This window comes from Rhipicephalus microplus, chromosome 7, assembly GCF_043290135.1.
Source record: "Rhipicephalus microplus isolate Deutch F79 chromosome 7, USDA_Rmic, whole genome shotgun sequence".
Taxonomy (NCBI): Eukaryota; Metazoa; Arthropoda; class Arachnida; order Ixodida; family Ixodidae; genus Rhipicephalus; species Rhipicephalus microplus.
In genome coordinates, this window is record NC_134706.1 from 96,179,241 (window position 1) to 96,194,334 (window position 15,094).

Below are 15,094 nucleotides of genomic sequence, written 5' to 3' on the forward strand. Positions count from 1 at the left end.
TTGTTAACGATGATATCTGTCTATACGCTGTACAGTCGAGCCCGCTTATAACGAACCTGAGCGTGACGCGGCATCCATTCGCTGTATCCTGAAGTTCGTAGTAAATGAAACATAGCTTTTAAAAAAAGTTGTAAGTGAAAACACAAACTTTTTTTGCCCCAAAAAGTCCGTGATGCACGTGTTTCGAAGAGCAGAAATGATAAGGGCGGTTTCGAGTTCATTTAAAACGGAAGGCTGCTCGTTTGCCGAGGCCCGTGGCATAAGCTGCATAAGGCACTGGCTCCGAAGCTTCGTCGTTCTCGCAATCCAATTCTTCCAAATCACTCTCGCCATGTACTTGATTCACAATGCCCCAATCCGGGCACGGTTCCGCAGTGTCGGCATCATCATCGGCCGTAATTAAACCATCGCAACAGATGTTCCACCCGCTCTTCCAGGTCGGAGTCGACGACACGCTGCCACAAATTGCCGCCGCAGTGGTCTTGTTCGGAAACTTCAGCCATGGCATTGGGCCCGACGATTGACAAAGTCGGCCTCGCGAAAATAGTTTCACGCACATGTAGTCGTCACCGCCACCCACGAAATATTCACCATCTCCACAGCTGAATACCGGGACGCCCGAAGCGGCAAGTTGGTTGCCAGGTGGTCAACAGCTATGAGCAAGCGCTCCGCAATGCGGCACCTTTCAACGTTTTGTTGAGCGGCACGAAAAGGCGTGCTAGTCCTTTCGTCGGCTGTCTGTGACCACACACGCACACCAAGAGCAGTGAGCAAGACGCGCACACGCGACTCACATGCCAGAACGCGTGGAACAGCTCTGGGCGCGTTTCCTGTCAGAAAACGGCGCGTTTCCAGTCAGAAAACGAAATTAATTCGAGCCAGCGTGGCGGGCGTCGCAGAGCTGTGGAGATGGGCGAAGGGGTAGTGATCAAGAGAGCAGAGCAGACTTGCGAGAGAAGGGCAAGGAGTCAGAGCCAGTGCCTCATGCAGCTTATGCCAAGGGCCTCGGCGAACGAGCACCCGGCCATTTTAAGTGAACTCGAGACCGCCCTTATGACTACTGCTCTTCGAAACACGTGCATCACAGACTTTTTGGGGCAAGAAAAGTATGTGTTTGCACTCGCAACTTTTTGAAAAGCTGTGTTTCCTTTACTACGAACTTCGGGATGCAGCGAACTGATGCCGCGTCACGCTCAGGTTCGTTATAAGCGGGCTCGACTGTATCCAGAACTGGAAGGGGGACTTCTCAAATATATTATCGATACTCGAAGGAACGGCTACGCTGTATTGACTGATATGGTACGTGAGAAAGCCCTAAACATCGCTCACCACATGGAAATCCCTCGGACACAATTCAAGGCAAGTCGGGGATGGGCTACGCGGTTTATAAACTGGAACCAGCTCTCCATCTGCCGCCGACCGACGATTTGTCAAGGGCTGCCAAGCGAGTACACAAGTAAAGTGATAAAATTCCATCGCTTGGTCAATGGTCTTCAGAGCGAGCACGAATATGACCTCTCCCAAATTGGCAATGCGGACCAGACTCCTGTGTGGTTCGATGCGCCAGAGAGCACCACTGTGGACTAAAAAGGCGCGAAAAGTGTGACTGTGCGCACGACCGGCGCAGAACGTCAAATGTGCACTGTGATGCTGTGCATGACGGCAGAAAACTTCTGCCGTACGTCGTGTTCAAAAGGAAAACTCTCCTGAAAAAGAAGTTCCCTCAGGGCATCATTGTGTGTGCCCAAGAAAAGGGTTGGATGTGCGAGGAACTTGTGGACTGGTTGAAGGTTGTCGGGGAAACAGACCTGGAGACCTGCTACAGCGAAAAGCCCTCCTCGTTCTGGATAGTTTTAGGCGCCACTTGGCGGACCGCGTCAAGAACAGACTTGCCACGACCCGTACAGGCTTGGCCGTTATTCCTGGAGGACTGACGAGTGTGCTTAGCCGCTCGAGGTGTGCTATAACCGCCCATTTAAAGTGGAATTTCGCTGCTGCTGTTAAGAATGGATGGCTGGGGGCAATCATGAGAAGACGCCGACGAGGCTACGAAGCGGGCATTATTCCAACAAGTTTGTGAGTGGATTTTGAGTGCGTGACGTGTAGTTTCATTTGAAGTTGTCGCGGGAAGCTTCAAGGTAACGGGAATTTAAAACTGCATGAGTGGAACTGAGGATGATCTTCTCCGGGAGGATGCTGACACCGAGGCGAGTGCTTCCAGTGATGAAGACAGTGAGAGCGAAATGGAATCTTAATAAAAACATTCCTGGCTAGTCGTTCGTGACTCTTTCCCTCTGCTACTGTTGTGAAAACTGTACAGGCCTTTGGTGAGCTGTCATCAGCGTGATTTGTGTAAGGGCCGCACCAAGCAATAATTTTGAAAAAAAGTGTCGCCCTTACTTGAGTATATACGTATGCAGCGGCGGCGACACGAGTGACGAGAACGAGAGCCCCTGTGCGTGCGCTTGCACCACGTTTTTGTTGTACGCGTGAAGTCACGGCCGCACGGCATAGTCACGTAGCAATAAAGAAACATACACACAATAGCCAGTGATCTGCGAGAAGATAGCTGACGTACCAAACTTGTCAGGCATATGACCCGGCCTGGAAACGAGATGGGAGGGCCCGCTGTGCCATGCCGCTTACCTTGGTGCGACTCTCCTCCTCGCAGGCTCGTATCTCGAGCAAGCGTGCCCAAGCATGACATGTTTTTTCTTTCTCGTCGGTGGGCGTAGCCGTTTCCACGGGGAGGAGGCGAGGAGAAATTTGGCTGCTTCTTCCCGCTGCTGGGAGGCTCGGGCAGCTCAGGAGGGGAAGGCAATCGCGGTGAAAAAAAAAAGCATTGGCAGCCGCGGGGGCTTCTCCCCCACTTTGAGGCCAGCCGCGTCGCTCTGTTCACGTGCAGTGTCACTCGCGCGTTTGTATAATCCGAATTGGCTAGGGAAATTATTCGTATAACACCGAATTACGACATATCTTAAATAACATAGTCCGTCTGATACAACCACAAAATTCGTATCAGCCGTATTCGTATCATTGAGGTTCTACTGTAACAAAGTATTTTCGTGGCAGATTTGACCTCGTTATAGTAGTAAACTTTGAGTGCATAATTGGTGGAGGCTTTCGTGCCAAAGTGGACACGGAACGTGCTGCCGCTGGTGATGATGTTATGATTCACCTAATCTCCCTCCCCCCTCTTACCTTTGTCCTTCTCTCATCTTCTCAGGACTTGAAAGCGTTCCTTCTGAGCAAGCGCCCGGAGGCAGAGCCCTTCCTGCAGGGTCCGATTCCCTTGCAAGCTGCCTGCTCCATTGCGTCTGCGCTGGACCACATGCACAGGCATAGCTTCGTGCACGTGTGAGTAGCATTCTGTGCGCACTTGTGAGGGTCTGAAAGTTTAAACCATTCGAGGGTTACTGACGTACATGCACGTCGTCCGCTAACAGCCGCAACTTGTTGTACAGTTATAACAAGCGAGATGAAAAGCCCACCATCTACAGTTTCTGTTCAAACAAACCTGGGCCTTTTGATTGCGAAGCAGGCATTCTTCTACTGCACTACTTCGGCGGAGCTGTGTGCGACGCTTTAGACAACAACGACCTGTGGGTTACTGATCACAGCGCCAGAATACCATTTTTGGGCTTCTATTTTCTAAAAGCTGGTTCTGAGCAGGCCCCTTTTGGGTATATAGTACATTCTGGCCATATGCAGCTTTGCTGTAAGATGATGCCCTCTCCTCCCTGCCATTGCACGTGTAGATACTCCAGGGATGCATTGTAAGGCCTACGCCAGTGTCCTGTGCTGCATGGATCATTCAGAGGGGCTCTCGTTGGTTTGAACTCTGTTACATTGAAACGTAATTTTGGTACCCTTGGAATTCCAATGATCGAAGCTTAGGCTAACTTTGTGATGATTTGTGATGCAGTGACTTGGCGGCCCGCAGCTGTGTCATCGATCGAAACCAGGTTGTCAAGGTTGGTGACTATGGCACTTCCCTGCAGGCCTATAAGGTGAGTGAAGGCTTGTACTGCCATGAAAATTAAGAGTGGGTAGAACCGTATTTACACATTTGTAAGTCGACCTGAATGTAGGTCAACCTGCAGAGGAAAAAAGGCACAAGTACATTTCATTAAAATAAAAATTTGCCATCTCCGGCTAAAAGGAACCATGGTAAATGTGAAGCAGTGGGTGCTAACGCTTACACTGGAAGCGAGGGCATTGACGCTGGCACTTATCGCGGCGTTGCGCAGGATAGAAACCCGGGGAGGCGCTAAGCATGCAGTTATTTATTTATTTCCAACACAAAAAGTTGGGGGTTCCCCAGGCAAAAAAGCTGTTGAAAAACAGCTCGAAGGGACCTGGGGGACCGTACAGGCAGCAGCGAATAAAAAGTATAACTAACACGACATGATACAACTTACACAACTTGACAAGATATAATAGCATCGGTAAATAGCAAAGTAGATATAAGGAGGTACAACAAAAATGCACAGATACAGCGAAATGAATGTAACAGGAAAATGCATCAGAAATTAAAATACACCCATATAACTAAGATAACCGCACATACCGAAAATGTAAACGTTTGAACGTATAAAAAATGCAATGCAAGAACAGTGGTGCAGTGACAGTTAATGAGGTTATGCTGTTACGACTGCACAGTCATTTAATAGGAAAAGTCTTATTGTTTTTTAAATCTATGGATTGGGATATCAAAATTTATTTGTGAAGATACAAGATTTATTAGTGCAGGTATCTGATAAGTGAGGGCTGACCTTTTGTAGTTCGTACGTGTTCTTGGTATTCATGTCTGTGTATTACGTAGTGGATAACGTCTTGATGTTGCATGTGCCATGTCTATCAGATTATGTTTCTGTATGTGCAGGAGGAGTTTATAATCGTATAATTTGGTTGCTTTAAGCAAATTATACTTAACAAATAAAGGATTTGTGGGTAAGTCTTTTGGCTCACCAAAATAATTATCGAAAAGTCTGAGCACTTTCTTTTGCATTGTTTCCAATTTGTAGCAATTACTAGTTGTTGTGGTACCCCAAACAAGTGTGCAATAAGATAAGATGAAACGGTGTTTCTAACTGGAACCTGCCAATCGCTGCTGATGGGCAGTGAGAGACGGACGACTCCGATTGGACTCTGAGACCTGCAGTCAGCTTTTAGTTAATGCGCACGCTGCAAATTTTAATTGTACAGCAGCGCACAAGAGAATTCTCCTACCGGCGCCACCTTGGAGGTCAAGATTTAGTGCCTATACACTCAAACTTCATTGTTACACGAAAATAACTTCGTAACTTTTGAAAATTCGTTATAAAGGTATATTTCTAGCACTGTATCTATTACAAGAGTACTTTTCATTTACTTCGTTATAACCGATATTTTTTTATACCTGGGTTCGTTATATTGAGGTTTGAGTGTATATACAGGGTGGCCAGTGAACTGTTGTGAAGCGGGAGCAGCCGGTTTTTTCACTAAAATAAACTCTCTAGCAGACGCTGCCTGCATCGGCGTTGCAAGGCGAGAGATAGGGATTGTTGGAAAGGGTGGAGGGGATGCACATGTGCAGTGGCACTGTAAATGCCTCAGGGAGGAATGTCTAGACAGGGGGAAGCGAGTGCAAGCAGGTGGTAGGAGAGAAGTGGAGAGAGTAACGTGCAGCAGTTGGAGAGGGAAGGAGAAGAGTTGCACATGCGTAGTGTGAGTGTGGACACCAATGCCTTGGGACATGGCCCAAGCAAGAGATGCTTCATATCTAAAAATTTATTTACAATTTATCTGAAACAAACGAGGTCAAATTCCAGGGTGCCAAGGTGTCTTCATGGCAGTTCTTGAAAGCTGTACAAAAAAGGTAGCTTCCGAAAAATTTTTGGGGGTTATTTTCAGAAAGACTTTACAACCGAAATTAGCTTTCGATTCTAAGTCGACCCCCAACCTCAAATGTCAAATATGACAAAATGGGCCAAACTAAAAAAATATGTAGACACCGCACGCGAGAACGAAGATATATGTGCTGGATGAGTTTTCATTTTTTTAGTGAATACAGTTAAATCTCTGTAGAATGAACCCCACATCAACGAACTTTTCAGATTAACGAACCTTCGAGAATCCCACACCAACTGCTAATAGTTTTAATGTAAATTTATTTCACTACTACGTACTTTAGAATACCGAACTTTTCAGAATAACGGGCATTAATTTAGTTCCACGTTATATTAACGTCTTAATACTACGAACTTATGTTCTGAAATCCGTCGCGACCACCAGAGTGGTACGCAAGCAGAGGACAAAGCGAACGGACCCCTTGCTTCTCAGAAGACGTGCGACGATGTGGAAGAAAAAAAAAAAAGAAAGGGCAACTTTCTTTTCTTTCTTTTTGTTGAAATGCCTACGCTGCAGGTTTACAAGCCATGTTTACAAGCGAGCGCAGAGGCGAGGGCAACATGGGAGGGCAAGGTCAACGAGGCAGTGTAGGAGTTGCGGAGCAGGAAGCATGGGTGCGGAAAGTCTGAGACAGCGAGAGAGCAAAAAAAGAAACGCGAGGAATTTCCTTTTTTAGCACTTTTTTTCTTCGAAAGAGGCGATTACAGCCGTGACGCTTCAGATTTTTCTTTGGAGGCCTTGTTTTTTCAGTCGTGTTCATCTCTTTTTGGTGATTACTTATCGGGTTTGCAACGCAAGTCGGCGTTCGCGCTGTGGTGATACTACAAATGAGTTCATCTCTGCTTGTGACGAAGAAACGGAAGCAGTTTTCGCCAAGTGAGATAATGGATATTCTTCGGCAACTAGAAAGTAAAAAGCAGGCTGTTATGACCAAAGAACCGAATCGCATCACAGGATTGTGGATGAGCTGGAGGCCTTCGCGCTGCAAAGTTTGTGCTGTTTGTGTCAAAAAACAAAACAACAAAAAAAATTACGTACTTCTTTAAAGTAAACATGCATATTTTGGTGTTTACTAGTGCATTTTTTTTTCTGATGAAAAACGAGTTCAAAGACCCACCCTTGTGAAGGTAAGTCGTTTTGGTCGGTGAAAAATAAGTATTTATGGTTAATTTTCGAGCTTTCACTATAGCAACCTTTCAAAATAACGAACAAATTTTCACGGTTCCCTGAAGTTTGTTATACCAAGATTTCACTGTAATCAGTTTGTCAGGCAAATCTTCAATGAAAGGTGGTAAGGCATTGAAGTGCAAACATGAGAGAAGATAATTACACAGTTGATACAGTGCTGTTTACTTATAACGATATCCAAGTGCCAAGGAAATTCTGTTATAATTTATAATTGTAGTAAGCGGGTTGAGAAAAAGAAAAGACAAAAGAGATTGAAACATTTTATTTGCATCCAAGTAAGGTAGTCCAACTATGTATCTGTTTGCAGAAAAGCCATAGGCTGTAAGCTACGATTGCTTCACGCGGTTCTTGCGCACATGGTTTTCTCAAGAGAATTCAGGTGCCCCTTTACATAGCTGAGCGGGAGATCCTTTGCAAAAATGAAGTCCCGGAGGGTCTGTATCGTTCGTTGGGCCTTCTGCAATGACAGTACTTGGCTTGGCTGTTCAACCAAAGGTAGTTGTGGAGAAAGACATTGAAAGCATGGCACATACAACAAGCAAATGAATGGTGCGGGCCAACGTTGGTGCAAATGATTCACGGACGAGCCCAGAGCGGCAACCCCAGGAGGGGAGTTTGGAACGAAAGCTCCTTATCTTCTTGCTTCCTTGTAAGCGGCACAGCCGACTTGCTCTCTGATGAGGTGGACAGGGCGCTAGGCGTACCGCGGCGCATGCTGTTGGCACAGAGAGCCATTTTGACACATGCTGTAGGGTGGTTCAGTCGCTGTATCTGATATCGGGGCACTAGAGAATCGGCACTAGAGTTTATTTTACCATAGAAAGCGTGCAAAAGTGGGCATCGCCATTGTTGTTTGTTATATCCAGTATATTGCTTGAATGGCATCATTATAGATGGATCTGGCTAGTTTCAGTGATACTGAGCATACTTGTCTGCATCTCTCCTCTTGTGTCCATATTTGTATGCCTTACCTTCTGTCATTATGAATCTCTATCAACTTTCTGAATGGTGTGAATCGTTTTTGTCTAACACAACAGTTCAACTTATTGGCATTGTTAAAATGGAAACTTGCCTTAACACAGCACAGTGTTTCAATTCATTGGCGTCATCAGTGACCATCTGAGGAGCCAGTTATGCGCATTACAATGCTGACCTCTTCCAGGACGACTACCACCTGGTGGGTGAGGTGGCTGTGCCACTGCGTTGGGCAGCCCCCGAATCTCTACACTGCACCGTTCTAGCACTGGAAGCCCGAGAACTTACAAAGGAGGCCAATGTCTGGTAAGTGGCAATTCATAACTGCCCGTTATTTCATTAGCCTTTTACATGTGTGCATTTGAACGTTGAAGTCAGTGCTCTCAGAAGGGGCCAGTGTTTAAAATTTGAATAATCCGCTCTCCCAGGCTACACCAGGGTTTCACTGCCAGGGGAGAAATTGGGTCTGTGCGATTCGATCCGGCCAATGAGAAAAATCCGTTCCTTCTGGTCTTTTAGCTGGCTATCTGGCAATCTGCTCATGCTCTTCTCTTTGCAGTTGTTTCAAAAAGACCATAGAGTTTTCTATATATAAACCATAGGGAACTCTGGCAGTGTCTATGGGGGGCTGCAATACACGGCTCTTCAGTGAGCATGGGAATGATGGGTAGTACACAAATTTGTCAAATCTTCGTACTTTTAGCTTCATTTCGCTTTGCGTGGCTTGAAGCTGCTTCGCATGAAACGACAATCGGCAAATCTTCAGCAGCTGCGCTTCACCACCTTGACCTTTTAAGCTCACTAATTCAAATCGGGTCACGAAGTTCATAGTGGTTCGTTCTTTTATTAAAAATCAAACGAAAATGCAACAACAAACAAAGCCACAAGTGCATTTAAAGCCTGCAAGTACGAAGACTAGGCAAATTTGTGGGCTACCCATCATTCCCATGGTGGCTGAATGATTGCAGAGCCAGAGTCCTTAGAGTTAATTTAAGGAAACTTTACGGAAAATACATTTGGGAGTGTACTTGTTTGGATGTGCACACCTGAAGCACATGGGAGAGACTGTGTTATGGAAGCCGTGCGGACAAAGCATAATTGTGCGGTTATGTTAAATTGTTAATGCCCTTGTGCCATCTTGAGCAGTAACATTTTTTGCTTTTGTGTCGTAGATAGAGGTTGTGAAAGTCTTTGGTAAAAGTTATTGCATTTATGTGATGATTTATTGTGCCTACATTTACGACTTTGGGAGCCCAGAATGTTGGAACATTGTTTTGCTTGCCTATTTACGGTGCCTAAAGCGCACTTTTTTAATGTGTAAAAATTTGGCCTCCATTGATCATGCATGTATAAAAACCAACTTTTTTTTGGCAACAATCAGTTTGATCGATGTCACCCGCCCTAATCATGTGAATTGCTTGAAATTTAGCGCAATACTTTTATTCAGTTGGATCTTTTACGTCATTTTTTAATGCACAGGGTCACGGCTACGCATCATTTTTTTATGGTAATAGCGATAAAGGAGTTGTCATGTGCCATTCAAAGAACTGCTTACGTCCTGCTTTTAGGCCTGGGAAGCTGTGACCTTTGTTAGAAACATGTCATTGCTTCATTTTTTCATTCATGCTTTAGTTGTGGTTAAAATTGCCCTCTATCCCCCCGCGTTCTAATGGAGGATCCTGCACACGCCTATGGTGATACCACAGACATTTGTTGCGCTTTGTATTTTGTGGGCCAACGCGTTCAAGTTGACCACGATCTTTTCCCCTGCTTTCATTTGCAGGAGCTTTGGGGTGCTGCTGTGGGAATTGCTGTCCCTGGGAGCCCTGCCGTACGAGGGCCTGACGGACGAAGAGGTCTTGAGGAGGGTGGTGGTGCAGCGCGACCTGGTGCCCACCAGGCCCACCACACCGGCCGGCCGACACACCGACCGCCTGTGAGCACTCTTACAACTTTACACCTGATCTGTAATCATCACAACCATCTATTGTCTCTTAACGATCCTTTTCATGATTGGCCAATGTAGGGACAGTGTGTTAAAGGACAGGAAAGGAACTAGCAAATATTTTCATGTTTGCAAGGAAATTAGTTCCGCTTTGGAGCAAGAGATAACCGGCACATATTTAATGACATCAGGCCACTAGGTCCACTTACTAGAACTCGGGCTAATATTGAAGACAAGCCATTGTAGTTATTCTGCTATAACGCGTGCCATTTTTCCAAAATACCTCTCGAAATTGTGTGCATATATTGTCCTAACAGCAGATGGATGTGACATGGCTATCAAGGCATTGTTGGCATAATTGGCATTGAAAGATTCTGAGAGAGCACAGATTTGCAACACGTGCAATGATAATGAAGCACTGATTTCATTATGAAAATTTATTCAGAAAGCGAAATTCTTTGAGCTTAATCAGTCGCAGCAAAGCTTCGTCATGTGCTGTCAACATTCTAGAAACTTGGCAGCAGAAGGGAGTGAATTGGCAAATTATTTAGTTAATTGCCCAATTGTTATGAAGGGCACTTTGAAAGTTACAGGAATGGAGTGAATAAATCTTCACTCTTGTGTTGGTACATTGTAGTCATGCCCTGAACACACTGCAATCTTGCTCCCTGTTTATCGAATTGGACTACGTACACATTCGAAGTCCACTAAATGCTCATGAAGAAGCTATCAATGAATGCTCTGAACATATCCTCATGCAGGAGTGTCATGCCTAGTAAATCAAATGGAAGTATGTAGATGGTGCGATGAAGCTGACTCAGAGGAAAAACACAGGACTTAGTTGTTATGAATTCGTTACAAGTCTGAAATGGATAGCCAAGTACAGCACCTGAATTAGTTTGCGAAGTGTAGTTAGGTCACTGGACCACCTGACGTTTGATTGTTCCTACCTGTCACAGGTACCAAGTTGCCACCTGGTGCTGGAGCGAAGTCCCTGCTGAACGGCCATCGCTGCACGAGCTCCGCGAGCTGCTTGGGCACCTCCAGCGCGAGAACAGCGACGCGCACGACTTTGAGTCTCGATGGTCTGCACTGCGGCCCGACCGCGTCAAAGATTACAATCTCGCCCCGAACCACCCGGCCGCACTGTCCCTTTCCCGGCTTGGCTTCGAGAGTGACTTCGTGGCTGCCAGCCTCCAGAACCTCCACGGGAGCGCGGAAGACCTGCGCACCGAGCCGACCGTAGAAGAGGAGGAGGAACTTACTTCGTTCCACATCTCGGAGGCAATCAGAGACTTGGATGCGATCCTGGCGGCGGAGTCAGGGTCGACGGCGTCCGTCGACCTGCCCAGCGAGTCCACGCCCAGGCAGGATAGCCTCGGCAACGAGTCTGTCGACTCCAGAGAGCTCAATTCTCTCGGCTTCAAGAAGAGCGCCTCCGTGGAAGACCTACTTCGCGAAGGGCCCGAGAAGGTGGCGGAGATGTTCCGCATCACGGTCATTGACGACGTGGACGCCAGCGGCAGCGAGCCGCGCAGCCTCGGTGCGGACTCTGACATCTGGAGGCGACTTGACGACGGACCTTCTGTGCAGACTCCTGGAAACGGTGCAGTGAACGGCAGTGTTGTCGGGGGCAGTGTGGTGTCACCGAATGTGGGTATCTGGGGCAGCGTTGGTGGTGGGGACACAGTGCCAGTTGCGGAAGTGGTCCCACGTCAAGCCGAAAGCGACGGCATTCTGCGGAGCACGGCGGCCCCCGAGGACGTAAGTAGCCACGGAGGAGTCTCGGGACGGTTTGGTGGTGGTTGCACTTCGGCACGTGGCTGTTTCCCGAACCCTTCAGCCGCTAACTCCATCGACCGTGGCACGCTGAGCACTAACACCCCAGACGCTTCCTCCGGTGATGCCCGGCGGGAAGCCAACACTGATCTGTGCCCCCCTGTGTTCACTTGCAGCCAGAGCGGCGACGACTCTGAGACGCCGACGCCTGCTGCCGCGGCGCCCGAGCCCGGGACGCAAGGCGGCAGCAACGACAGCCGTGACAGTGCTTCGTACGTGACGGCGCCGGAGTCGGAGGAGTCGAGCTATGGGCTGGTGCCGGAACTCTTGGAACGGGCCGCGTCTGAGTCGGACACAATGTTTCTGACCGCCATGCCGGATGGCGACAACACATCTGACTGCTCCGACGCAACTCTGGCAGACGATGACAACTTTGCGAGTCCGCTGGCACATGGTGTGCGTTCTTCGTCGCCGCCTGGGGAATGGCATAGCCCCGGCGTGTCTCCCATCCCAAAGTGTGCGTCGTGGAACCTGGGGGACGATGTGGAGGAGTCGGCACTTTCAGACCTGACTGTGGACGATGATGTGGGGAAGGGGGGTTCCTCGTATGAAGACTCGCTCGCCATCACCGAGAACTCAACGGTGAACGAGATGCGCAGGATTGCTAATGAGGCAGCGGCACAGCACCACCAGTCCATGCAGAATGGGCCAAGGCTGGCCAATGGAGATTTGTGCAATGGGCCAGAAGCATTAGACGATGGTGAGCTCTTTTGCATAGCATTCGTCTCGTGAGGCAGTTGCACATTTGGTCTGTGCTGATTAGCATTATTAACTCTTTGAGGCAAAAGCTGAAGGCACATCAGGCCTGAATGCAGCTTTAACAAGCACCTTATAGTAGAACCTCGTTGATACATTTCTAAATAAAAAGAGAGAGAAATAAATGCATCATATAGGAATAGGAGTGATTCAAATTCAGTAAAAAATGATGCTGGCGAGCTTCTATTGAGGTTCGGCGGAAAAAAAGCATTTATTTCTCAAAAAACAAAGTGAAACTCTGTTTTTCGAATTTCTGGCAACTTGCTGGCAGCCAGAAGTTAGCCAGTTAGTTCCCGGTCCGGGTAGGAATCAACAGCACAATCACGCCTGTTGAAGTCCTGAGACAACCCGAAGGTCGCAAGATTGAACGCTGGGTCAAACAGTGTAAGTGTGAAGAAATGCTACTGCTGTGGCAACAAATGAGACTTTGTGCCACGTCAGTGTCGGTTCTTTCTGCACTGTCATTCGGAAATGTGTTGCTAGGTTTGCGGAAAAGTGGCGGCGGCATTCTCGAACGCATTGGGAACACCATCACGTCCGTTCGCAAGATCACACTTGACTCTCCCCATTCAGGAAGAAAGCTGTCGCACTGGTAATGGCTTAGTAAGCTCAACTCTGCACAGCGCATGCAACTATTTCGGCACAACACTATGTGAAATTTAGCAACAGTGATATTGTTCTCAAAAGCGACGGCTGTTCGCGGCTATTGCGTGCCATAGTGCACACATGCACGGATTATTTTGCGTTCTTTCTTGACTGCAGTAGTACATTCGCATTGCACCTGCACTGCGAACCGTTGAGTCCCTACAAAGATGGTGGCGAGTATGCATTTTCTCTGCTTGAGATGAACTTGGGAGAATGGCTCTCTACAATTATAGGCAGACATTATTAATGTCTTGACCAGTGCTTCATATTCATCAAACCAGCTTACCCTCTCATACTATTTAGGTTCACACCAAGTTAAGGGGGCATTCACGAGAGTATCACGAGAGTTTACAGTTTGCAAACGCAAAGAAATTGTTTTCATTTAGTATTTTATACATGCTCTCAAAATCCTATGTGCGGAGGACGCTGTACTGCATACCTAGAAAACGAAATAAGTCGCCTCTGCGTACCGTCGAATAGTGTCAGTACTCCTTTAAGCAAATCCCATTGTAACTCAGGGTGTCACAGGTGTCGAAACTGATGCCGCAGTACGCGATAAAAAAAAAGCGCTACATTCTTGCCGAACAGGGGACGACAGTGACGACGAAGGGCTTGTGGAATACGACCTCAACGACATCTCCGCGGCTCTGGACGACGATGCTGAAGGCAGCGGAGGCGGTGGGCTGCCGTCACCACGGTCGGCCTGGCCTCCGCTCGAAGACTCGCCCATGTGCGGTGAGGAAGAAGAGATTCTGATGGTGAACACACTGACGCATGAGATCACCGTCAGGCCAGCTGCGGGCATAGTCTTCGACGGCCGCGAGGTGCTTGCCGGCGTGGAAGAGGGGGAAGATGGGGAAGCCAGCCCTCTGGGAACACCCGAACGAAAGCAGCAAGTGGACAGGTTAGTGTTAACTTGTTTGTAATATTTCTATTACGACAGCGATTGCACTACCACTCGAGGCGCATTTATGGGATAACTGTGGCTCTCCGTATAAACTCGAAGGGTGAGAACACTGCCCTGTGTGTCTTACGTTTTACATCCAAGTGGAAACATGCAAGCGTGGCCAATAATTGTGGCTCAAGGGGAGATGAAATGTGCCAGCCATGTTTCGTCGCATGCAGTGGGAAGGGGGAAGGGCTTATTGCTTATACATTTTTTAATGCAGCCTTTAACGCCTTGCCTTCACTTTACTTTCTCTATTATGACTTTTTGCATTTTGATGCAGGAAGCGCGATGGTCTGGCCGATGATGCCGAAGACACGGATGACACGAGCAGCACGGGAACATCGTGCACCTCCACGTCGGGCTCATTCGAGTGCCTGGCACAAGAGGAGGCTAACGGCACGGTGGAAGGTGTGGTAAATGGCACGGTAGATGGCATGGTGGATGGTGTAGTGAAAGTGGGAAGCGCTGTGGCAACGCCTCCGACTCAGCGACCGCGCAGCTTGGAATGCAGTCCCACCTCCCCGAGGCGCGTCAGCACTTGGGACCGTAGGGCCACGCCCACCAAGTCTGCTCTCAAGTCGGCCAGCGGCAACAAGCGAAGGCCTAGTGCGGGAAAGGTGTGCATAGTGCAAGTTCTGCGTGACGTGTTTCAAGTGTACGTTTGCACGATAGAGCGGATGTCAAGGCTACTGGCAGTATGAAAACTATGCAGTCGAACCTCTTTATAAGAGGCGCTGATGTAAGAGACAATTAGGTATAGGAGACACAAGTGTGGCTACATTCAAAGAGGAGTTGATAAGAAAATGCATACATAGCACTCTGCTTATAAGAAACATCTCATATAAAAGACAAACTTTACTCCCCGGTGGTTGCCTGGTATTAAGGGGTTCAACTGTATTCAATCA

At 47.8% G+C, this 15,094-nt stretch overlaps 1 protein-coding gene across 2 annotated transcripts in view; it reads left to right on the forward strand.

Annotated features, from left to right (window-relative positions):
- LOC119179746 (uncharacterized) overlaps nucleotides 1–15,094 on the forward strand; it is a 64,436-nt gene that overhangs the window by 26,980 nt on the left and 22,362 nt on the right. For both annotated transcript variants that reach the window (XM_037430869.2, XM_075869488.1), the window contains exons 8-14: nucleotides 3,227–3,357; nucleotides 3,926–4,010; nucleotides 8,243–8,361; nucleotides 9,839–9,991; nucleotides 10,960–12,539; nucleotides 13,829–14,144; nucleotides 14,470–14,806. In XM_037430869.2, coding sequence (XP_037286766.2) covers nucleotides 3,227–3,357; nucleotides 3,926–4,010; nucleotides 8,243–8,361; nucleotides 9,839–9,991; nucleotides 10,960–12,539; nucleotides 13,829–14,144; nucleotides 14,470–14,806 — 2,721 coding nt within the window. The remainder of the gene's footprint in view (nucleotides 1–3,226; nucleotides 3,358–3,925; nucleotides 4,011–8,242; nucleotides 8,362–9,838; nucleotides 9,992–10,959; nucleotides 12,540–13,828; nucleotides 14,145–14,469; nucleotides 14,807–15,094) is intronic.